General features: G+C 38.4%; 3 protein-coding genes across 3 annotated transcripts; 2 read left to right on the top strand and 1 right to left on the bottom strand.

Moving 5' to 3' along the window:
* The first annotated feature begins 610 nt into the window (after window positions 1-610).
* LOC126719221 (uncharacterized) lies at window positions 611-3186 on the top strand. Its single transcript, XM_050421802.1, has 2 exons — window positions 611-967; window positions 3133-3186. Exons 1-2 carry the CDS (start codon window positions 611-613, stop codon window positions 3184-3186), a joined length of 411 nt encoding a protein of 136 aa, XP_050277759.1.
* Window positions 3187-3591: 405 nt separating this feature from the next.
* On the bottom strand, window positions 3592-4116 carry LOC126719220 (uncharacterized). Its single transcript, XM_050421801.1, has one exon. It carries the CDS (start codon window positions 4114-4116, stop codon window positions 3592-3594), a length of 525 nt encoding a protein of 174 aa, XP_050277758.1.
* Window positions 4117-9537: 5421 nt separating this feature from the next.
* On the top strand, window positions 9538-16773 carry LOC126719219 (uncharacterized). Its single transcript, XM_050421800.1, has 4 exons — window positions 9538-9603; window positions 9700-9762; window positions 15499-15542; window positions 15666-16773. The coding sequence occupies exons 1-4, from the start codon at window positions 9538-9540 to the stop codon at window positions 16771-16773; spliced, it is 1281 nt and encodes a 426-aa protein (XP_050277757.1).
* The last annotated feature ends 4826 nt before the right edge of the window (window positions 16774-21599 follow it).

Genomic DNA, 21599 nt, shown 5'->3' with positions numbered 1-21599 from the left:
TCCCATAAGCCTACAGCTACCAAAGGACAAGCTGATTTGAGCTCTATCTTCTAATGGTGTTTTTAGTGTGCGCAGTGCTTACAGGTTAGCGATGGATCAAGCAAGGGCTGAACGAAGTGGCTCAAGCTTAGATAATGGCAGAACCCGTAAGTTTTGGAGGAACCTGTGGCGCTTGGAAGTGTAAGGTCCGTCATTTTGCCTGGAGAGCAGTTAAAGGAATTTTGCCTGGAGAGCAGTTAAAGGAATTTTGCCCACGAAAGTAAACTTGGTGAGGCGGGGAGTGATACATGAGGATCGGTGTGATGAGTGCAATGAAGAAGCTGAATCGGAGGGCCACCTGTTGTGGTCATGTCGTCGAGCTCAGGACATGTGGTAGAATTCGAAGCTCCATTTTAACTTTAAGCTGCACAGGGTTCGGTCTTTCCAAGATTTGATGTGGTTGTTACTGATGTCTGAAAACCTAGATGAGGATTCGGCCAAAGAGGTGATGATGATTGCTTGGGCGGTATGGCACAACTGGAATGAAGTTAGACACGGAGGCAAGAAGAAAAATGGGAAGGAGTTAGTCCATGCGACGAAGCAGTGCCTTTAGGAATTTAATGAAGCAAACATGGGCCTTCCAAAGCTTGTTCGTAACCAAGTGGTGGCCTGGGCTCCTCCGTCTGCTTCACGGTATAAGGTCAATGTAGATGGAGCAGTTTTTGCCTCGCGGAAATCAGTTGGAGTTGGGGTTTTAATCCGTGACTCGTATGGTCAGGTGGTGGCTGCGATAAGCAAGAAAATCAATGCTCCGTTGGGTCCATTGGAAGCTGAGGTAAAGGCTTGGGAGGAAGGTGTGAAGTTTGTGAGGGAGGTTGGTGTCTATGATTTTAAGTTGGAAGGAGATTCACTAGTGGTCTTTAATGCTTTACGTGGACTCTCTACTACACATGCTGCTGTGGAATCCGTGATCAGAGGAGTTTTAATGGTTTGTGGGTCCTGCTACAGGGTTTATTTTTCTCACATTAAGAGATAGACCCGCCTATTTATTAGCTAAATATGCTTTAGGCATTATTAATTTTGAAACTTAGATGGAAGGTAATCCTTACTTTCTTGAGCAAGCTTTAATCCATGATGTATCTATTTTGGTTTGAAGTTTAATATAAGTTCAGTATTTACATTAAAAAAAAAAAAAAAAACTTACTTTTTCTATTTTACATTATCACTTTTCCAAAACACCCACAATTACGATCTATTCTATTTAAATAATATTATTTATTTATTTTTATTACTTATTAATATCTCTCTTTTTTTATTACTTATTTATTAATTCTCAGTTACCGTATCTTTCATCAGTCTAATCCAAAAGTCTCTCTCTCATTCCTCCCTCAACTCTTTTCCTCTCTCAAATACTCACACACGGCGGCAGATCCGGTGGCAGAGCGGCAGCAGATCGGCGGTAGTAGCGGCAGCAGATCAGTGGCGACAGTGGCAGTAGATCGGCAGCTGTAGCAGTTCCGTAGGGTTTTTTCACGTGGGTTTTTGGTTTGGTTTTGATTTTCCAGTGGTTTTGAATTGATTTTTCGGTGGGTTTGAATTAATTTTGGTTTGGGATGGTTTTCCGGTGGGTTTGAATTGATTTTGAGTTGGGTTTCCCAGTGGGTTTAGACTGTTTTTGAGTTAGGTTTCTCAGTGAGTTTTGATTGATTTTGAGTTGGGTTTTCTGGTGTGTTTGGCTTGATTTTGAGTTGGGTTTTCTAGTTGCTTGTGTTGATTCTGGTTTAATTTTCCGTTGATTTTGGGTCAACTTTGTGGTGGATTATCAACTGTTCAAATGATTTGTGTTGGTGTTGGTTAGGTGGTGGTGGTGGTAAATTGGTGGTTGGGTGGTTATCCTCGGCTTCTTCCTTCTTTTTCTTATGTTTTGCTGGGTTGTTGTGAACGTTGGGATGAAGTAGTCTGACAGAGGAGAGATAAAATATATATATATATATATATATATTATACACAGCTACAGTAATTTTGCATATGGTGCAAATATGCATATTTTTACGCCCATTAATGTGGGCAATTTTGAAGGAAAATTGTGTAAATTTTGTCCTTTTTTGCATTTTAGAAGATTTTAGAAGCACCAGTGTAGATGCTTTAATAAGGCTGTGTTTGGTTGCCGTAAAACATTTTTCGGAAAATACATATTTTCCGGAAATGCTAATTTCTGGAAAAGGAAAATATTTCTGTGTGTTTGGTTGCATTTCAAAATATTTTTCAGAAAATATTTTCTAGTGTTTGGAAAAGAAGAAAGGAAATCACAAATCCAGACACAAGCCACAACCCAGAAAACAAAAATCCAGAAAACGTCATCGCGTTCGCGAGATCGCGTTCATAAATCCAGAAAACGTCATCCCGATCGCGTTCGCGAGATCGCGATCTCGCCGGCGCGATCTCGCGAAGGCAAGATCGCGCGAAGGCGAGATCGCGAACAACGTCGCGATCTCGCATTCGCGAGATCGCGCCGTCGATCGCGATCTCGATCCGGCGCGATCTCGCGAAGGCGAGATCGCGATCGACGGCGCGATCTCGCGAACGACGCTTCGCAAGATCGCGCCGTCGATCGCGATCTCGATCCGACGCGATCTCGCGAAGGCGAGATCGCGATCGACGGCGCGATCTCGCGAAGCGTCGATCGCCGTCGTCAGACTGGTCGATCGCCGTCGTCGCGAAGCATGTTACATTAAGCGTCGATCTCCTCTCGCGCGCGCGCTCTCTCTCTCTCTTTTTCCGGAAATCCTTTGAAGTGAAAATGAAGGCAGAAATTCATTTCCGTGGTCAAGGGTGAAAATTTCGGTCAACAGGAAATCAATTTCCGGAAAATGATATTTTCCGTGACAGCCAAACGTAGTGATTTTCCGGAAATTGATTTCTGGAATTGATTTGAAGCCGATTCAAACGCACCCTAAATGGCAGTTTAGATGTTGCGTGATCACCTTTGCAAGATGGCGTGCAAACTCGAGATGTAGCACACAAATTGGCGGCATACTGTTCAGTAACTATTGGTCAAAACAAATTGTGTGTTGAGAAGAGAACTACCCAAACTTCAATGCCCTAACTGCAATATGATATATCTTTATCTTTTGGAAATTTGAATGAATACAGGAACCTATTAAAACAAATGAACTTCTTGAAAAGCAGCTACCGGAATTATGTTAAATTTAGTTATTATTTCTCAATAAAATTATTTATTCTATAAATTCATGACAAAAACAATGCAACTCACAAGTCTTTAATTAGTTATTAGTTATAAAGTATAGTTCAACCAGAAAAAATATAAGATAGATAATGATAAAATAAATAAATTTCACAAAAATTTAGTCATTTGATTTTTTAGAGTTTCATAAGGGATTTAACGATTTGATTTAGATAAATAAATTGATAGATGTTCTAATAAATTTTTTTTTTTTTTTTTTAAATCCATGGCATTGCCAAAACTTTCAATGTGCACGTGTTCCTAAACTTTTATTTTGACAATTTGCTCCTTGAACTATACACACATGCCAAATAGAGCCATCTGTTTTTTTTTTTTTTTTTTGATAGTAAACCAGTACTAAACTTTCATTACTTAGGACAACTGTCCAATGCAGTAACATCCATATGAATTTGAGATACAATAACACTGGGGGTATCTTCCACCCAAATTAGACATTCTTGTACATTACTAGCTTCCTTAGCCATAAGATGAGCAGCCATATTGCTCTGTCTGTGCACATGAGAACAACTCCACGAGCTGAAAGCAGACAGCCCCTGTTTCGCCCCTTCCACAATTTTCTGTATTGAGCACGGGCCTGGGTCAGTTCCTCCAACAGCCAACACTACCACTTGAGCATCACTTTCCATATCAATATCCTTCAGTCCTAAGTCCCTAGCCAGCTGAATTCCCTCCTCCATCGCCATCGCTTCAACCTCCATGGCCCCAAGGGGGAAATGAACTTTTTTACTCATTGCCCCCATTAACAGTCCTTCCTCATTTCTAATGACCACCCCAACACCACAGCACCCTATCTTCGCGAATACCGCCCCATCCACATTTACCTTATACCTCCCCTTTGACGGAGGTTTCCATTGGTTGCAGCCCAATGCCATTCTCTGCGAACTTGGATTCTAACTTTCTTGCACTTCCTTCACCAGCTCACGGGCTTCCTTAGCAATTCTCTTCGCCTCTTTGGACTTCCCCTCATGTTTGAAACTATTTCTATTGTTCCAAATGAGCCACGCCGTAATAGCAAAAGAAACCCAATCCAAATCCACCTTTCTTTCTCTCAACGCCCAAACTACATCCACAAAATCCCTTATTGGGTGATTTAGCACAAGCAGCCCGAGCTCAGCTTCCTTCCAAACCTCCTTTGCAAACTTGCAGTCCCATAAAATGTGACCAGAAGACTCAGAGCCACCACACATGTCGCACCTGTCATCAGTACAAACTTTCCTTGCAGCCAAAAGGAATTTAGTTGGCAAGATATCCCTACAAGCCCTCCAAAAGAAATGTTTTACTTTATTTGGACATTCCAGCTTCCAAATTCCTTGCCAAAACTGAGACATTTTATCTTTGTCTGACCCTTCTCCTCTTTCTAAGGAGGAACCTGACTTCTGCAACAGCTTTAAGGCCACCCTATAAGCACTCCTAACCGTAAAAAGGCCATTTTTTGACCAAGCCCACACCTCAGAGTCCTCTAGCAGCCGTGGGCTCAAAGGGATACTAAGGATTTTTTCCGCATCCAGAGGAAAGAATGTCTTTTTGATCAAATCTGTTTTCCACCCTCCATACTCACTGTCAATGAGTTGATCCACCCTCTCCAGCTCCGTGCCCAGTCCTTGGGGACTCGTCACTTTGAATGTCTCTGGTGAAGGCAGCCACCTATCACGCCAAATCTTCACGCTTTTCCCATTCCCCACAATCCACCTCGAGCCAACCTCGATGGTTTCCCTTGCTGCCATGATACTCCTCCATACGTAGGATGGCTTCTTTCCTACCTGTGCCTCCATGAATGAACACCCCGCAAAGTACTTGGCTTTAAACACTCTATGGGAAAGAGAATTTGGATTTTGCTTAAGCCGCCACCCTTGCTTTGCAAGAAGCGCCATATTAAAGGCCCTTAAATCTTTAAACCCCATTCCACCCTCCGATTTTGGTGTGCAAAGCCTCTCCCAAGACATCCACGCCATCTTCCTTTCTTTGTCTCTTTGCCCCCACCAAAATTGGCTAACCATGGAGTTTAACTCTTTGCACAGGGAATCCGGAAGTTTAAAGCAACTCATAGTATATGTCGTTGTTGCTTGAGCCACCGCTTTAATAAGAATCTCTCTTCCTGCTGCAGATAGCAACTTACCCTTCCACCCCTCTATCCGCCTCCCAACTTGATCCTTTATACGGTTAAACGCCTTCTTTTTTCCCCTCCCCACTAGGGTAGGCAATCCCAAATACCTTTCATGCTTATGAATAATTTGTGCCCCAAAGCTAGTTTTTATTTCCTCTTGGACAGCTCCACATGTATTCTTGCTAAAGAAGACCGACGTCTTCTCTCTGTTCAATTTTTGCCCCGACTCCTTTTCATAGTCTGATAGAACCTTTAGCACCCTATTTCCTTCCTTTACACATGCCTCCCCAAAAATTATACAATCATCGGCAAACAAGAGGTGAGAGATCCTAGGTGCCCCTCGACACACTGAAATTCCGCTTATCAGCCCTTCCCTCTCCTCCCTTCTCAGCATAGCAGTTAAGCCTTCATCACACAGTAGAAAAAGGTAGGGGGATATCGGATCCCCTTGTCGCAGCCCCCTTGTTGGAATGATATTGCCTTTTGGTTCCCCATTGATTAGCACAGAATAGGAAACTGTGGATACACACAACATGATCAGCCTGATCCACCCTTCCTGAAAACCCAATCTCCTCATTATTGCCTCCAAAAAAGCCCACTCGACCCTATCATAGGCTTTGCTCATGTCGAGCTTAATAGCCATCAGACCTTTTTTGCCTTTCCTCCTTTGATTGATACAATGCATCGTCTCAAATGCCACTAACACATTATCTGTGATCTGCCTTCCCGGGACAAATGCGCTTTGAGACTCATCTATCACATTCGGTAGGATCTTCTTCAACCTGTTCGCAAGCACTTTGGAAACAATTTTGTACACAACATTACATAAACTTATTGGTCTAAATTCAGTAATATTTTGAGGACAATCAACTTTTGGGATAAGGCATATGTATGTTTCGTTTAAGCCCTTCGGCATAACACCCGTATTCAGAATTTTGAGAACACAATTTACTACAGACTGACCCACCACATCCCAATATTTTTGGAAAAAAATTGGAGACATACCGTCGGGGCCGGGAGCCTTTGTTGGGTGCATCTGGTTCAATGCCACTCTAATCTCTTCCTCCCTAAAAGGTCTCGACAATTCACAGTTCATTTCTTGGGTGACCCGAGGCGTCACTGCACTCAAACATGCATCAAAAGAGCTTGGATGGTTCGAGCTAAAAATGTTTGAGAAGTACCCAAGAATCACCCTCTCAATATCCTCCTGCCTCTCATACCGAACCCCTTCTTCAGTAATCCCATCAATCCTATTTTTCTTTCGTCATTGAGAAGCAGCTGCATGAAAAAACTTCGTATTTCTATCCCCACACTTCAGCCAAAGTGCCCTTGACCTTTGATTCCACATCACTTCCTCTCTTTGCAATGTCTCATTTATTTCTTTCCTTAATCCTCGGATTTCGCTTGCTGTCTCATTGAGCAGATTCTGTGCTTCTAGGAATTGCAATCTTTCCTTTAAATGTTTCAACCTTGTATTCACATTCCCGAACTCTCGCTGGTTCCACCATTTAAGTTGAGCTTGACATCTTATGATTTTGTCGACAATGCTATCTTTTGTAACGTCCTGGTAAGACTCCCACGCCGACTCGATCACTTCTCTACACCTTTCGTCCCTAACCCACATCGCCTCAAACACAAATCTCCTTTTCTTCGGCTTTGAGGGACTGCTCTTCCTAAGCGACAAATCAAGCAGACAGTGGTCTGATGCTGCCATAGAGACATGCCGGACCTGTGCCAGCATCCTATCTAATCTCACCAACGTTCTCTGCTCCCCAAACCTTTCATTGCACCACGTGAATCGTTGCCCCACAAAACCCAGATCAAACAATCCACAATAACTCAAACAATTCCTAAAATTTTGCATTTGGATTGCATCCCGGTCCAACCAACCCAGCTTTTCATCGGGGTGAGTTTCGTTGAAATCCCCAAATACCACCCAAGGCATGTCACACTGATTTTTCAGAGCCACCAAAAGATCCCAAGAAATGTACCTTTTACTAGCGTCGGGTTGGCCGTAAAAGCCTGTTGCCCTCCACGGATTTGCCCCGCCTTCACCTTGCACCACCACATCGATGTGGGTATTTGAGCAGCTCTTCAAGCACACCGCCTCACCCTCATGCCACATCATCGCCAGACCCCCGCTTCGCCCATCACTTGGTACCGTAATGCCCTGTGTTAATTCCAACTTCTGCCGTAAACCTTTCATCCGATTCACTCCGGCTTTGGTTTCCATAAGGAACACCAAAGTTGGGTTTTTTGACCTCACTTCGTCGGAGAGAAGCCGGACTGCCGGGGATGACCCTAAACCCCGACAGTTCCATGATAACACCCTCATTGGGCTCGGCGGTGCTGCTCCGCAGCCACCGCCTCATCGCCATCCGTATCAAGTTTTGTTTTGGGCAGAAACTTTTGTTCTTTTCTGAGTTTTGTTGTTTGGTTCCAGGTCTTGAATGGGTGTGGGATTCTCTCTTTTCTTCGACATTGGGCCTTTCTCCTTCTCCGAATTGTCTACACGGACTTCCCTGGCCAGCCTCTTCCAGTGGCCACTTTTTGGGCCCAAAGGTTCTGCAACCCAGCCCATTTTCTCATCAAAACATAATGCCATTGGGCCGGGCCCATCTCCCCCACAACCTACACCTGTTTTTCCTTCCCCATTTGGCGCCATTTTGAAGTCAAATTTGTTTTCCAGCCCATGGCACGTCCCTGTCACCTTCTGCAGCCCTTCTTCTAACTCTTTTTGACCTCCTCCAGCTTCCAATTTTTCCTTACTTGAGAAAGGAAAGATACCTTCATGCTGCCCTTCGAGACTTCTGCCCATTCCCTTCTCATGATTACCCTTTTGCTCCTGACACTCCTGATCCCCTGTTTTTGTCTCATTCTTTTTTACCCAAGGCTCTGTTACTGGCGTTGTTGACTCGGGCACATTTCCCACCACCCGTCGTTCGTCCGACGTTTCTTTTAGAGGCATTTGACGCCCCACCGAGTTGCGCACCGGACCACCCTTACTAAACAATACATGGAGGATCTGTTTAATTGACACAAAGTGAGTTAAAGGAAGACAGTTTTAGACAAGTTTAGAGCCAAATTTTCTTCATTATTTTATGGATTTTTGTATACTTGTATTGCTACCATACCATCAAGCAAATATATAAAACCTAGTTATCATTAATAATTGTCTTTTTTGTTACTTTTTTTTTCCCCATTTCTATCTTTAACTTCAATTCATTTCTAATGTAATCCTCTTGTTTAATCTCCATTGTTAATTTCATCAAACCACATTGTTTTGGAAAATAAAAAAATATTAAATAAATGGCAAGATTGGACAGAATTGAAAGACAATAGTTTTGGCATATTGACAATTATAGAATTTTGGTCTCAACTCTCAAGTTGCAGTTTTTAAATTACTCCAACATCCGTAAGAGTGATAGAAAAAGATGCCACTAAATGGCAAGCTGCAATGGGTAAACAGAGGCTTAAGTCTTAATTCTTTACCTAGCAATGTGGCTTCTTCCATGGGTGATTTAGATTCCAGTGCATCGGCCTAAACCTTCTGCATTGTGCCCTTTTGGAAATAACTATACCACATCTTTATCTGTATTCTTCTTCTTTTTATATTCAATGGAAGATGAAGGATGTTTTCACCATCCATCCCACCTCCATTATTCAAGGATGAGAATTTGACATTGTTTTCCTGTCTTTTGAGTTATAATCTGTCCCCATATTGAACTTTGTATAGTTTCCACTGTGTTCCTCCCGTTTCTAAATCATTTATTTATGTCAATACTCGTATTATAAATATACAACATTTTAATTTCAATGAATTTTCCTACTGCTAGTCTTCTACAATGAGATAGACAAGCGTGCAAAATCCATTACTTTCCTTTCTATCTGCCTTATTCTCAAGTTAGCAGGCTCTGTTAACCACTCAACTATATCCAGCATATGGAAAGAAAGAACGATTTTAAAAGAAATATTTTTGGTCCTTGGCGAATAGCAGACTTTACTATTGGTGGTAAATGATTCAATTATAAATAAAAAATTTCTATTACAATTGATCCTTTGGAAGCTGAAATAATTTTTATTACCAAACGTAATGATGTGAAGCTACAACAAGGGATAAAAAGCCCGTCATATACTAGTATTTATATTTTAGTCTGATTTGTAATGACAATTTCTATTCCAGTGATCAATGGTTGGCTGCATTCCAGAGTTACTTGTTCAAAAAGATATTAATGGTAGCTCAGTTAGCTTATCTGTGAGATAATTCACACTATTAAGGCTAGCATTAGTGGATTCATCTCTATGGAGAACTTTAAGACGGACAGATGTTTTTCTATTCTCATATTCACAGGGTGTGATGAGGAATTCCCCCAATTCAATGAAGGATTCATACGCCCTAGATTATGCCACCATGGTACTGCCGTCAAAAATCATATTTCTATTTATTGTAACTGATTACCTTATTTGAAAATTTTATTTCCTAAAAACATATGATGACAAGAGTGGCAGCTGATTGTCTATCTGTGTGTATATTAGTTTCTATTCAACATAGAAATTTGGATTTTGAGGAATTTTGTGCGGCTGACATAAGGGTGCATTAGCTGAAAGGAATGGAGAGCTGGGAACAACATGCAAGGCATGACTATGAGCTATTTGAGAAGGATGTCAACAAGCTGATTATGTTTTAAGGAACTTGCCTTTGTATTCTCGTCAGTTTCAAACGGCAAATTCTGATTCAATTGCTTAGGCACATATCCACTAACTGGATACCAATCTCCTCTCATCTCTGTTAACTACCCTTATTATAATTCTTATCATCACTGCACATAAAGTATCTCAAAATCAAGTTGGTCAAGTGATATATGTGGTTTATTTATTGATTAGGTGTATGAACAAATTCAATAGTCACACTTGCTGATATTGGCGAAACACTGTTCTTAGATCGTTTCAAAAAGTAATCAGGTCTTTTTTTCTTAAATTATTTCTTTTTGCTTAGGGCTTCTACCATGTTTTTTTAGATTTGTGGGAGATTTTAGTGCAGAAATCTCTATGCTTTCTAGAATGGCTGTTCAGTCGCTTCATTGATTAAAAACATAGCATGAAATATAGAGTTTAGAAATGCACTCAATTTCAGATGGATTATGCGTTGTGCATTTAATTATAAAAAATGGATGAATTGAAATATAAAATAATAAATAACCATATAGTTTGGGATTGATTGGTTCATACCAAGTTCAATTGCAGATTTATTATTTTGTTGGTGTCATTGGCTTGGGAAACATAATTATGATATTTGGAATTTGGTTCCATGTTGTCTAATGTGAACTATTTGGACTAAACGTAATAGGCATTCTTTTGAGAATACTAGAAATCTCTAGCTCAGTTGTTAGATGTATGCCAACAGACCCTCTTTGATTGGTCTCTGTGTTGGGGACTCTCCGATTGTTCTACACTTATAGATTTTCTTTTGTCTCTTAGAAAAGTTTAATGACTGTTTTTTTTTTTTTTTTTAATTTACTCTTTGTTCACTATTGTGAACCTTGTATATTTTTCCTGCTATACATTTTTCTATAATATTTTTCTTTCTTACCATCAAAAAAAAAAAAAAAAGTATAAATAATTGGTCTTGGAGAAACCAAAATTAATCAGGAGTGTTTTTATGTATAGTGGCATAAAACATGGCATTAGAAACTTTGTAGTAGGTTCTTTTCCTTACTTGTTAACATGATACCTGGTGGAAATAGGTTGGGACTGCTCTAATCCTTGAGATTTGAATTGATTTTTGAAGGATCATGCAGTCCAGGATTTTGAAAGGTTCATACAGCTCCTTTAAGATTTAATTGTTTTCTGTTAAGCAAACACCCAACTTTCTCTTGTTTTCTTTTGTTTAAATTTGGTAAAGTTTCTCAATGATTTGATTTTGTATGCATATATGAGAGAAGGTCAGAATTCTAAACCAGACAATAGTGGAGTATCTTCAAAAAAATGCTGGTACTTCTTATGCATCTACAAGGAAAAATTTGATCTTACTTATCTCAATCCTAATAGCTTTCCTAAAAGTCAGAATAAGAATCCTTTTTGTAAACTCTCCATTTGCAGATTTTGTTTAATACAATGCAAGATGCTTGAATGTCACATGTTTCATCTTCTACCAGTACCTTTTTGAGGATATCTTCAGCTTTAGGGCAACTGGCCAACTGCTGCTTAGGATGTTCTTCCAGTATCTTCTGGTGCATCAGTATTTCGCTCATATTAGAATATTGAAAGGTAGTAACTTCACACTTTTCTCCCTATAGTTGCTTTGCTAGTGAAACAGATTGCCTATGAGAATCAATTTGATGCATTTTCTCTATAATTCTTTCACCTACGAAAATAACAATATTCATAAAGCCTATATATTGGAATTATTCACAACTACTATTAAGAAAAATTTTATTCAGTAGGTGACTTATTGTATAACAGGTTGTAAAGTAAATTTATATTTTCTGTAGTTTTGCCATTTTCTATATTCAAGAAAAATATGGATGCATATTTTTATACAAAAGCATAGTTGTTGATTCAACATTCTAGGAATAATAAATGGATTATTACCAATTTTCTGCTTCATATACTGAGTAGCTGTTGTCCTAGACAAAATTTTGGTTGTTTCATTAAGTTAGATCTTCAGAGTTAAGGCATCATTAAAGCCTTGCATGGAAAGTGGTTTTGAACTTACATGACATGAATTTCCTGTCATCTTTGATGTAGTCTTGGAATTATTATGGAGCTTAACCTACCATAAAGACATTGAGGGTATAATCCAGCCTTTGTTTGAGATCTATAAAAAATCATATGGAGGTGCTGGTCCGGGAATTCATTTTAATGTTGAAAAAGTTTTTGAATCGAATGCTTGTTGGTAACAAATAAAATAACAATGGCTAGCAGTCAAGCAAGAAACAATGGTTATAAAGAAATATGAGGCATTAATTCATTTCTATTGAAATCAAGTTCCTTTGGTTTCTATTAATTTATTTTTTTGATATCTGCTATTGCTAGGATTCAAAGTGCTTTAAGAAATAATTTGGCAAGGAAGAACTGTGCACCAAGGCTTTACCCCAACAATGTTCTCCGGAAGAAGTTATTTTGGACTCAGCAAAAGATGCACTTTTGCGTTCAAAGTTCAAACATATTGTGACATTTCCATATTGCTCACAGAATTTGAAATCGGTCTCATTTGATTAACTAGAGCATCGGTTAAAAGCTGCAATTTTCTTCTTTTTCCCCCAAAGATGTGTTCCATTGACCAAACTGCTTATTTTTGTACAATTGAAATCTTGGTGATTTTTAGCTTTTTTACTCACGACTTACTGGGCCTGAAAATCAAAGTTCATATGAACGTTTGAGACTATTTATGTGCACCTGTTTGAATTTTAAAATGTATATAAAGTAAATTATGGTGAACATTATGTTAAAAGTTCTATTTGATGTTGTTTTAATGTTGCTTCAGTCTTTGTTTCTCTATTTTGGATGCCCCTGTAATCCCTTTGCTTATTGTTCCTTTCCTACAAAATGGTGAAAAATGTTTGGCTGGTTATGAATTTCAGTAGGTCTGGGCCGTAGGACAAAGACAACTCTTTAATTTCACAACTGGAAATGCTTTTGTTTATTTGGTATTCAGTCTCTGAAGCAAAATGTGTGGATAATATGTCCGCTTGAAATGTAAATTGCACTGGTAACTCGCTTCTATTTCAAGCTTGATTTCACCAAACTTGTGGCCCACACAAAAGGCCTTGAGGGTTGATCGGTGGGCCCAGCTTTGCTCTCATATATTAATTCAACTACATAGACCAAACTCATGGGACGAGTGCCTGAGCATTTGTGGGCCTAACCAGGTTTAAATGGCTTTGTGGGCCTTGGCACTATTTGTAATTTGCTGCACAAATATCCCATCTCAAATCTATTTGATCAAAGAATTTGTTTATATCATCTAAACAATTAATGAGCCTCCATGGGTATGGAAGTCCATCAAAGATAGGTGCTTCTTGTATTACTAATTTTCTTTTTCTGTTCTTCTCAAAAAAAAAAATTTTTAATTCCTTTCTTGTACTATATAATCAACAAATGAAAACCCTATGGTTGCTGAAACTACTTGCTGAGCTCACAAGCTGATTGGGCTATTTTTACCAGAGAAAAAAAAAAAACCAAATATATAAACTGGATCGGGCTGTTTAAACATCAAGGAGGGCTTCTCAATATTACCTGGGTCCAAATATTTGGGCTTTCAAGTATTCAGTCTTAACCCATAAAACCTTCATGAGTAAGCAGCTGCTGCACCTCCACCAGCACACAAGGTGACCACCTATTAAGAAATTAATGTTGTTTATTGCACCCTACATACGATACAAACAAAATAAAACAAAACTGAAAAATATATTAAAAACATTTCTCCTTACACTTTTGGAAAGAAAGTCTAATATGTGTATTCAATGCTATAACCAAACTAAAACTAAACTTATATTCAATCACCTTGTAACTTAACTGATTAACATCTTCTACCCAATTACCGAATTATATATATATATATATAAAGGTTTTATCCAGTTTCATAATTCTATAACCATTTGTAATATAAAAATAAGGGATAATTACACATTACCCACCTGTGGTTTACCTCTAATTCTAAGTGCCTACTTGTGGTTCAAATTTTGACACTTTGCCCACCTGTGATTATCTCTATCTATGTGCCGTGTGCCCACCTCTCCCTCACCGTTACTCTAACATAGGAAATAGGTGAAAGGTCACTCCCATCCAGATCAAAACACTCTCTTTTCCAAAAACCACTCAGTCACTCTTATCCAGCTTTCTCACCAAAAATCACTCTGTGTCACTCCCAAAAATCACTAAAAATCACTCACTCACTCACTCACTCCCCCTTCACCGTTACTCTAACATAGGAAATAGTTGAAAAGTCACTCCCATTCAGTCACTCTTGCTCACCAGTGTCACTCCCAATAATCACTCAAAATCACTCACTCACTCACTCACTCCCATCATTCATGCAAACCAAACCGACGAAGACGGCTTCTCCGTTCAGCTGTGGCAGGAAGACTCACTCATGGGTATCGCGCTTCGCTTCACTTGATTGGGATTTGAAAGCTTGAGGTCGTGCATGCAAACCGATTTGAGGAAGATCAAGATTATTGCCTCTGCTCTGTTCAGCCGTTGCAGGTAGATTAGGATTTTGCGTTTTAATCTTTGAAAACTAGGGTTCTAAATTGGGTCTTAAAATGCCGGTGGACTTTAAAATGCCGGTGGTGGGTTTTAAAATGTCGGTGCCGGTGGTAGGTTTTAAAAACCCTTTTTTTTTTTTACAGAGTCGGAGAAATTTCCAGCTGAAACCCAATTTTGTTTTTACAATTGCTCCTCATTTTTTTATGTTGTAGGCTTTGATGATTGTTCTGTTTAGTATTACCCGCCTCTCCCTCACCCGATCATGCTCATGATTGTTCTGTTGTATGCTTTCTCTCTACCGTGATTTGTATTGTTTAATTGTTTTTGTGGAATGTTACCAAATTGAAATCAATTTGATCATTGGTTACTGCTTCTGTCATTTTGAAATCAGTTTGATTTACTACTTCTGTCACCAAATTGATCATTGGTTCTGATTTTCAGATTAATTAGAATGTTACTGGTTGAGTCTGTTGTAGACAGCATGTTATAGTTAGTGTCTAATGGACCAGTGAACTAATGGACCAGTGAACTAATTATGAATTTGACCAGTGAACTAAAAACCCTCCATTCCCTTTAAAAGTTGAATAATGCTCATGATTTTATTGAAATAATTATTCAGTCAATTATGATATAAGCTAGATGGTTATATATGCATTTTTAAAATAAGTCCAACTGCATTCTGAGTTCTCTTGTTTGCTCAATTCTGTTTTGAAATAAGTTTGTGATAATAATGGACCTTGTTTGCTCAAGACTGGTTCTAGGTCTTGGACCAGTGAACTAATGGTGCTGCTCTTATTACTACTCTTATCCATATAGGTATTGAGTCTTTATTAACAATAGAACTAGATGCCTCATTTTTATATGTATGCTTTAAGGCTTTGATCATCTTTCATTTATAAGTTTTATCATCTTCATTTATTCTGTTGTGTTTTATATGCAGATGGCTAACTTAGCATTCAATTTTGAGATTCATCATGGTGGGCAGTTTGTGTGAAACCCATATTTGGTATATTTAGGAGGTAGTACTTCTTTTGTTGATAATGTTGACCCAGATAGACTTAGTTATTTTGAAATACAAGATATTTGTTGTGATGTGGGGGCACTTAGTACAAGTAGATATCATTATCTTATTCCTGGAGGTAATTTGAAGCAAGGGTTAAGGCTTATAAATGGAGATGATGATGTTGTTTATATGTGTGAGATCCATGCTGCATGGCCTATAGATAAGATAACACTATATGTTGAGGGTGGTGAGGAGCCACTTGCAGTTGAACAACTATTTGGTAATGAGGAAGTAGCAAATGATGATGATGTGCATGAGGTGGGTGAGAGTGATGATGATGTGCATGAGGGAGGTAATGTGGATGCTGAAGGAGATGATATTGATTGGTTAGAGGAAGGGTTTGAGGGGCCAGATTTTAATGATGATGTATTTGGAAATGTAGATGATGGGTCATCTACACATGCAGCCTCACATAGGCCCTCTGAAGGAGATGATGGGCCATCTACCCATGAGGATGTACATGTGTATGCAGCCCCACATAGGAATACTGCAGCTGACAATGACCCACCTCTTAAAGAGGGTGAATGGATTGACCCACCTCTTGAAGATGACATGGAAAGTCTAGTAGGGTCTGATGATGATCAGCCAGCACCAGCTGCAAAAGAACCTGAGTTTAATGTCCAAACTGACATGAGAAAGCCAGAGTTAAGGAAAGGAATGAAGTTTCCAAACTCTAAAGTATTTAGGAAGGCATTGAGGGAATATGCGATAAAGAAGCCAGTAAATATCAAGTTCAAGCTGAATGAGAAGAAGAATATATCAGTTTATTGCATCAATGAATGTGGATGGAGGTGTTATGCATCTCAACTACCTGAAGAGTTGACATTCCAAAAAAAAACATTCAATCTAGAGTGCACTTGCCCTAGATCCTTCAAACACAGCCAAGTGACTTCAACTTATGTTGCAAAGAAGTTTATGCATGAGCTTGACAAAAACCCCAATTGGAAAGTGGCTGGTGTTCAACATCATGTGAAGCAAGCACTTGAAGTTGACATAAGTTACAGTCAAGTGTATAGGGCAAAAAGGAAAGCTACTGACTTGATTACTGGGGATGAACAACTGCAATATGGGAAACTTAGGGATTATGCAGAGATGATAAGATTGAATGATAAAGGAAGTAGGGTTATTTTGCAAACTGAAATGGAAGATTAAAATGCACAGCCAAAATTTAAGAGAATGTATAGGTATAATACACAAAAACTTGGGTTTTTGGGAGGTTGTAGACCAATCATTGGTTTAGATGGGTGCCACTTGAAAGGCAGATTTGGGGGGCAAATACTTTCTGCCATAGTTAGAGATGCAAATGATAATATTTTCTCAGTTACATTTGTTGTTGTTGAGCAAGAAAACAAAGATTCATGGGTATGGTTTCTGTAGCAGTTTTCAGATGGCATTGGGGATCCAGAGCAACTTAATCTGGTCTTCATCAGTGATAGACAAAAGGTATGACCTACAATTGTACTAACATATTTAACCCACATATTTAAAGTTCAATAATACATACTTCAGTTCATTTCAACATGTTTAACTAACATATTTACTTGTTCTGTTTTGTATATGAATTAGGGCCTTATACCTGTAATTGAGATGTTGTTCCCAACTTATGAGCATAGATATTGTGTGAAGCATATCTATAATAATTTCAAAGTGGATCATAAGGGCTTGGAGTTGAAGGATGCACTGTGGAGATGTGCTGGAGCCACAACAGTCAAGGAGTTTGAGAGAAGAATGCAGGAAATGAAGGATTTGGATGTCAAGGCATGGGAGTATCTTGCTGACATCAACCCTGCACAATGGTCTAAGTTTCACTTTAGTAGTAGAGCTTTGTGTGATTGTTTAGCTAATAACTTAAGTGAGTCTTTTAATGCCATGATTTTAGAAGCTAGGGATAAGCCAATTTTAGCAATGTTGGAGTGGATTAGAGTTAGGCTCATGACCAAACAATACAAAAAGATAAGAGGTATAGCAAAATACACTAGAAAAGTTTGTCCTAATATTCAAGACAAATTAGAGAAGTTAAAACATGAATCTATACCTTTCAGTGCTACTCTAGCAGGCAGCTTCATGTATGAGGTTGATAATGGTCGTGAGAGACATGTGGTTGATTTGGCTAAGAAAGCATGCAACTGTAGGATTTGGGATTTGACAGGACTTTCTTGCAAACATGGGATCTCTGCTATTGTTAAGAACCTGGAGAAAGTGGAGGACTATGTGCATCCTTATTACTTAAAAGAGACATTTGCTGAAACTTACAAAGAGATAATACAGCCAATGACTGGCCAGTCTGAGTGGGTTAAGACTAACCAACCTGCTCCTGTTACTCCTCATGTGTATAAACCACCTGGCAGACCACCAAAGTAAAGAAAAAGAGATCCTGAAGAGCCAAGGAACCCTTATAGAGTTTCTAGGATGAACAAGACAATCAAGTGTGGGAAGTGCAAGAAAGAAGGACATAATGCAAGAGTGTACAAGGCAGGCATCACTAGTGAAACTCCATGGCAGAGAAGAGATAGACTTGCTAAATCAGCAGCTGTAAGTATTTCCATGCTTTGAACTATATTCATTTCCTCAAGTATTTCATGTGTATGTAACTTGTACTACCCTCTTTGTAGGCACAAGGCAGTAAATCTACAAAAACAAAGCAGACTGCAATACCTCAAACTACATCTCAGCCACCAAGTACTAGACCTCAGAGTGCATACAGAGCTTTTGGTCAGACTACATCTCAACCTGCACCAAACAATAGATCTGAGGCTGCAACTCAACCTCCAACTAGATCTAAGGCCAACTGGTTCTCTTCATCCTCACAACCGAGCTTCCATACCCCTAGAGAGACATGAGATTCTTTACCATCTCAGGCACCTCTGGCTTGTTCTATTTTGTTTATTTTTTTCCTCTTACTTGCTATTGTTGGATCATCTTGCTAACTGTTGGATTTTGGTTATGCAGCCAAGTGCATCTGTGAGCATTAGTCAAGGAAGTGGTGGTGGTGCTGCTAGGGGGTTTAAAGGTAGAAAGTTTTAACCAGTTGGTGGAAAGGGCAAGAATGCAGCTGGCAAGGGCAAGAATGTAGCTGGCAAGGGCACCTAAAGTAGTAAATGACAAACTTGGAAGATGCTAAAATTTCAACCACTTTTTTATTATAGTTCACTTGTTTAATGTATATGTCAAGTGTCAAAAACAATATTGGCAATTTCGGTTGGAAATGTGTATGTCTAAGCACTAGTGGACTAGTTGTTGGGTTTTAATTGGAAGATGTGTAAAGTCACAGGATGTGCCAAAAATAATGTTGGCAATTTTGTATGCATGTGACATAAAGTATTTTGTTAATGTCTTCACTTTTATTTTGTAAAGTCACAGGATGTTAATGTCTTCACTTTTATTTTGTGAAGTCACAGGATGTGCTCAATGACTCTTCACTTTTATTAATGTTAATGTGCATTGAAATAGGATAAAGTATTTTGTTGTCTTGTGCTTTTGGTGGACTCTATTTTTCTCGTCTTGTTCTTTTGGTGGATTTACACAGGTGTATGTATTCACACAACAGATCATGTGTATGTGTAAAACATGTTCCATTTATAGGCAGGTGTGCAACAAATCATGTGTATGTGTAAAACATATTCCATTTATAGGCAGGTGTACATTGACACAGGTGTATATATTGAACCAACATGTTCCATTCAAGTTATTATGTTATTAACATTTCCATATAACACTTTGTGCCAATATATATCAATCACAGGATGAAGTAAAAAAAAAAAAAAAAATTATACTAAAGAATATTTGCACAAAAACAACACTTTCCATTTTAATTACCCAATAACATTTCAATATCCCAGCAAGCATCATGGCAGAGTAAGGTTCCTCACTCTTACATTATTGTTCACTGAGGCAAAACACAACAACAACATTACAAAAATGAAAAATAACCATGACAAAACTAGTGTCATCTTGTACAATCTCTCACTCTCTTAAGTTTCTTTCTAATTTCTACATAAAGCTCATGAGTTTCGCTTTCCCTCCGGTTACATCTTTCTTCCATTTCCTTAGTTGTCATTTCTCTCTGATTTGCAAGCTGCAATTCATTCTCAAGCATACTTATCCTTTCACGGTCACTCTTACAAGTTTCGTTATCCACCCACTGAAAGAAGCCACATTTGGGACCAACCTGAGCATTACAATTATAACAATTAATTTCACAGTTCACAATTAATCACAACTAATAATTCAATTCAATTCAATTCAAATACAACAATGTAATTGTTACTTACATTAAATTGACTACAACCAACGAATCTTCTTCCATAATTACCAGCTTTTCGATTTGTTCTTAGAGCACAATTCTCAAGGGTACATAAATGACCATCTCCGGCACGGTAGAAACCACTAGTTGTAGTGCCATTGCCAGTTGATGAAGACATAGCAAAAATTTGTTACAAGCTTATAGACCAACAAATCTGTTACAAGTGGCAAGAATCAACTTATCTAAATTTAGTAACAACTACTCATGCTACAACCACATTGTTAAAAAAGTTGATGGGCCATAGACCTTTATTTTAAAGTAATAAGAAAATGCAGATATATTCATAATTGTTAAGCCAATAATAAGAAAATGCAGATATAAACCAGTTCCATGGTTAAGCAAGAACCGAATTTGGAAGAAAGAATACCCAATTTTAAAACCCACAGGAATTTTAACACTCACCGGCATTTTAAAACCCACCACCGGCATTTTAAGACCCAATTTAGAACCCTAGATTTCAAAGATTAAAACGCAAAATCCTAATCTACCTGTAATGGCTGAACAGAACAGAGGCAATAATCTTGATCTTCCTCAAATCGGTTTGCATGCATGACCTCAAGCTTTCAAATCCCAGTCAAGTGAAGTGAAGCGCGATACCTATGAGTGAGTCTTCCTGCCACAGCTGAACGGAGAAGCTGTCTTCCTCGGTTTGGTTTGCATGAACGATGGGAGTGAGTGAGTGAGTGATTTTGAGTGATTTTTAGGAGTGACATTGAGTGATTTTTGATGAGCAAGCCGGATGAGAGTGACTGAGTGGTTTTTGGAAAAGTGAGTGTTTTGATCTGGATGGGAGTGACTTTTATCTATTTCCTATGTTAGAGTAACAGTGAGGGAGAGGTGGGCACACGACACATAGACGGAGATAATCACAGGTGGGCAAAGTGTCAAAATTTGAACCACAGGTAGGCACTTAGAATTAGAGGTAAATCACAGGTGGGTAATATGTAATTATCCCAAAAAATAAAAAATAAAAAATTAGACAACATATAAGGTAGAACATTAAAACATGCAAAAAAATGAATGAAGCTAATTGATTCACACATATAGAATTGGTAAAAATCAAAACATTCTCCCTCTCTCTTATAGGTTAGAGAGAATGAAAACATCCTTTTATTTATTTATTTTTAATTCTCAAAGTTAAATTCTATCACAGAGTTGAAAAATATCACCAAGTGGCCGGGCTAATTTCTCCAAGCGCATTTTTTTCAATCTTATTAGAGCTTTTAAACAAGGCTAAAATGATTTTGAATTTAATATTTCTGGCTGAATTTCAACCTTAGAAAATTTAACATAAATAATTAGCTTTATCATATGCGTTTTGCGCAGGTTATCTTATGTTACAAAAGCAAAATTAGTTTATTTATTTATTTATAGTTAACTTTCTATGTTTCTCCCTTCTATACATTTTGGATTAATCTCTATAGAAAAATTAGATTATCCCTATTAGGCTGGATAGGAATCCCATCTGTTAAAGTAAATCGACTTAAAAAAAAAAAAAAAAGAGTAAAATTTAAAAGATTTCCCAAAATTCATCACGTTAGAAACTTAATTATTAATCTTTCTACTAAAAAAAAGGACAGCTTTACAAGTAGAAAATGCGATCGATGACTGTTTACCAAAAAAAAAAAAAAATAAAGCGATCGATGACTACTTTTACGAACAAAATCATTTTGCT

This window comes from Quercus robur, chromosome 3, assembly GCF_932294415.1.
Source record: "Quercus robur chromosome 3, dhQueRobu3.1, whole genome shotgun sequence".
NCBI lineage: Eukaryota > Viridiplantae > Streptophyta > Magnoliopsida > Fagales > Fagaceae > Quercus > Quercus robur.
Note: the sequence above shows the minus strand (reverse complement) of the source record. Positions and strands in the feature narration are given on the sequence as shown.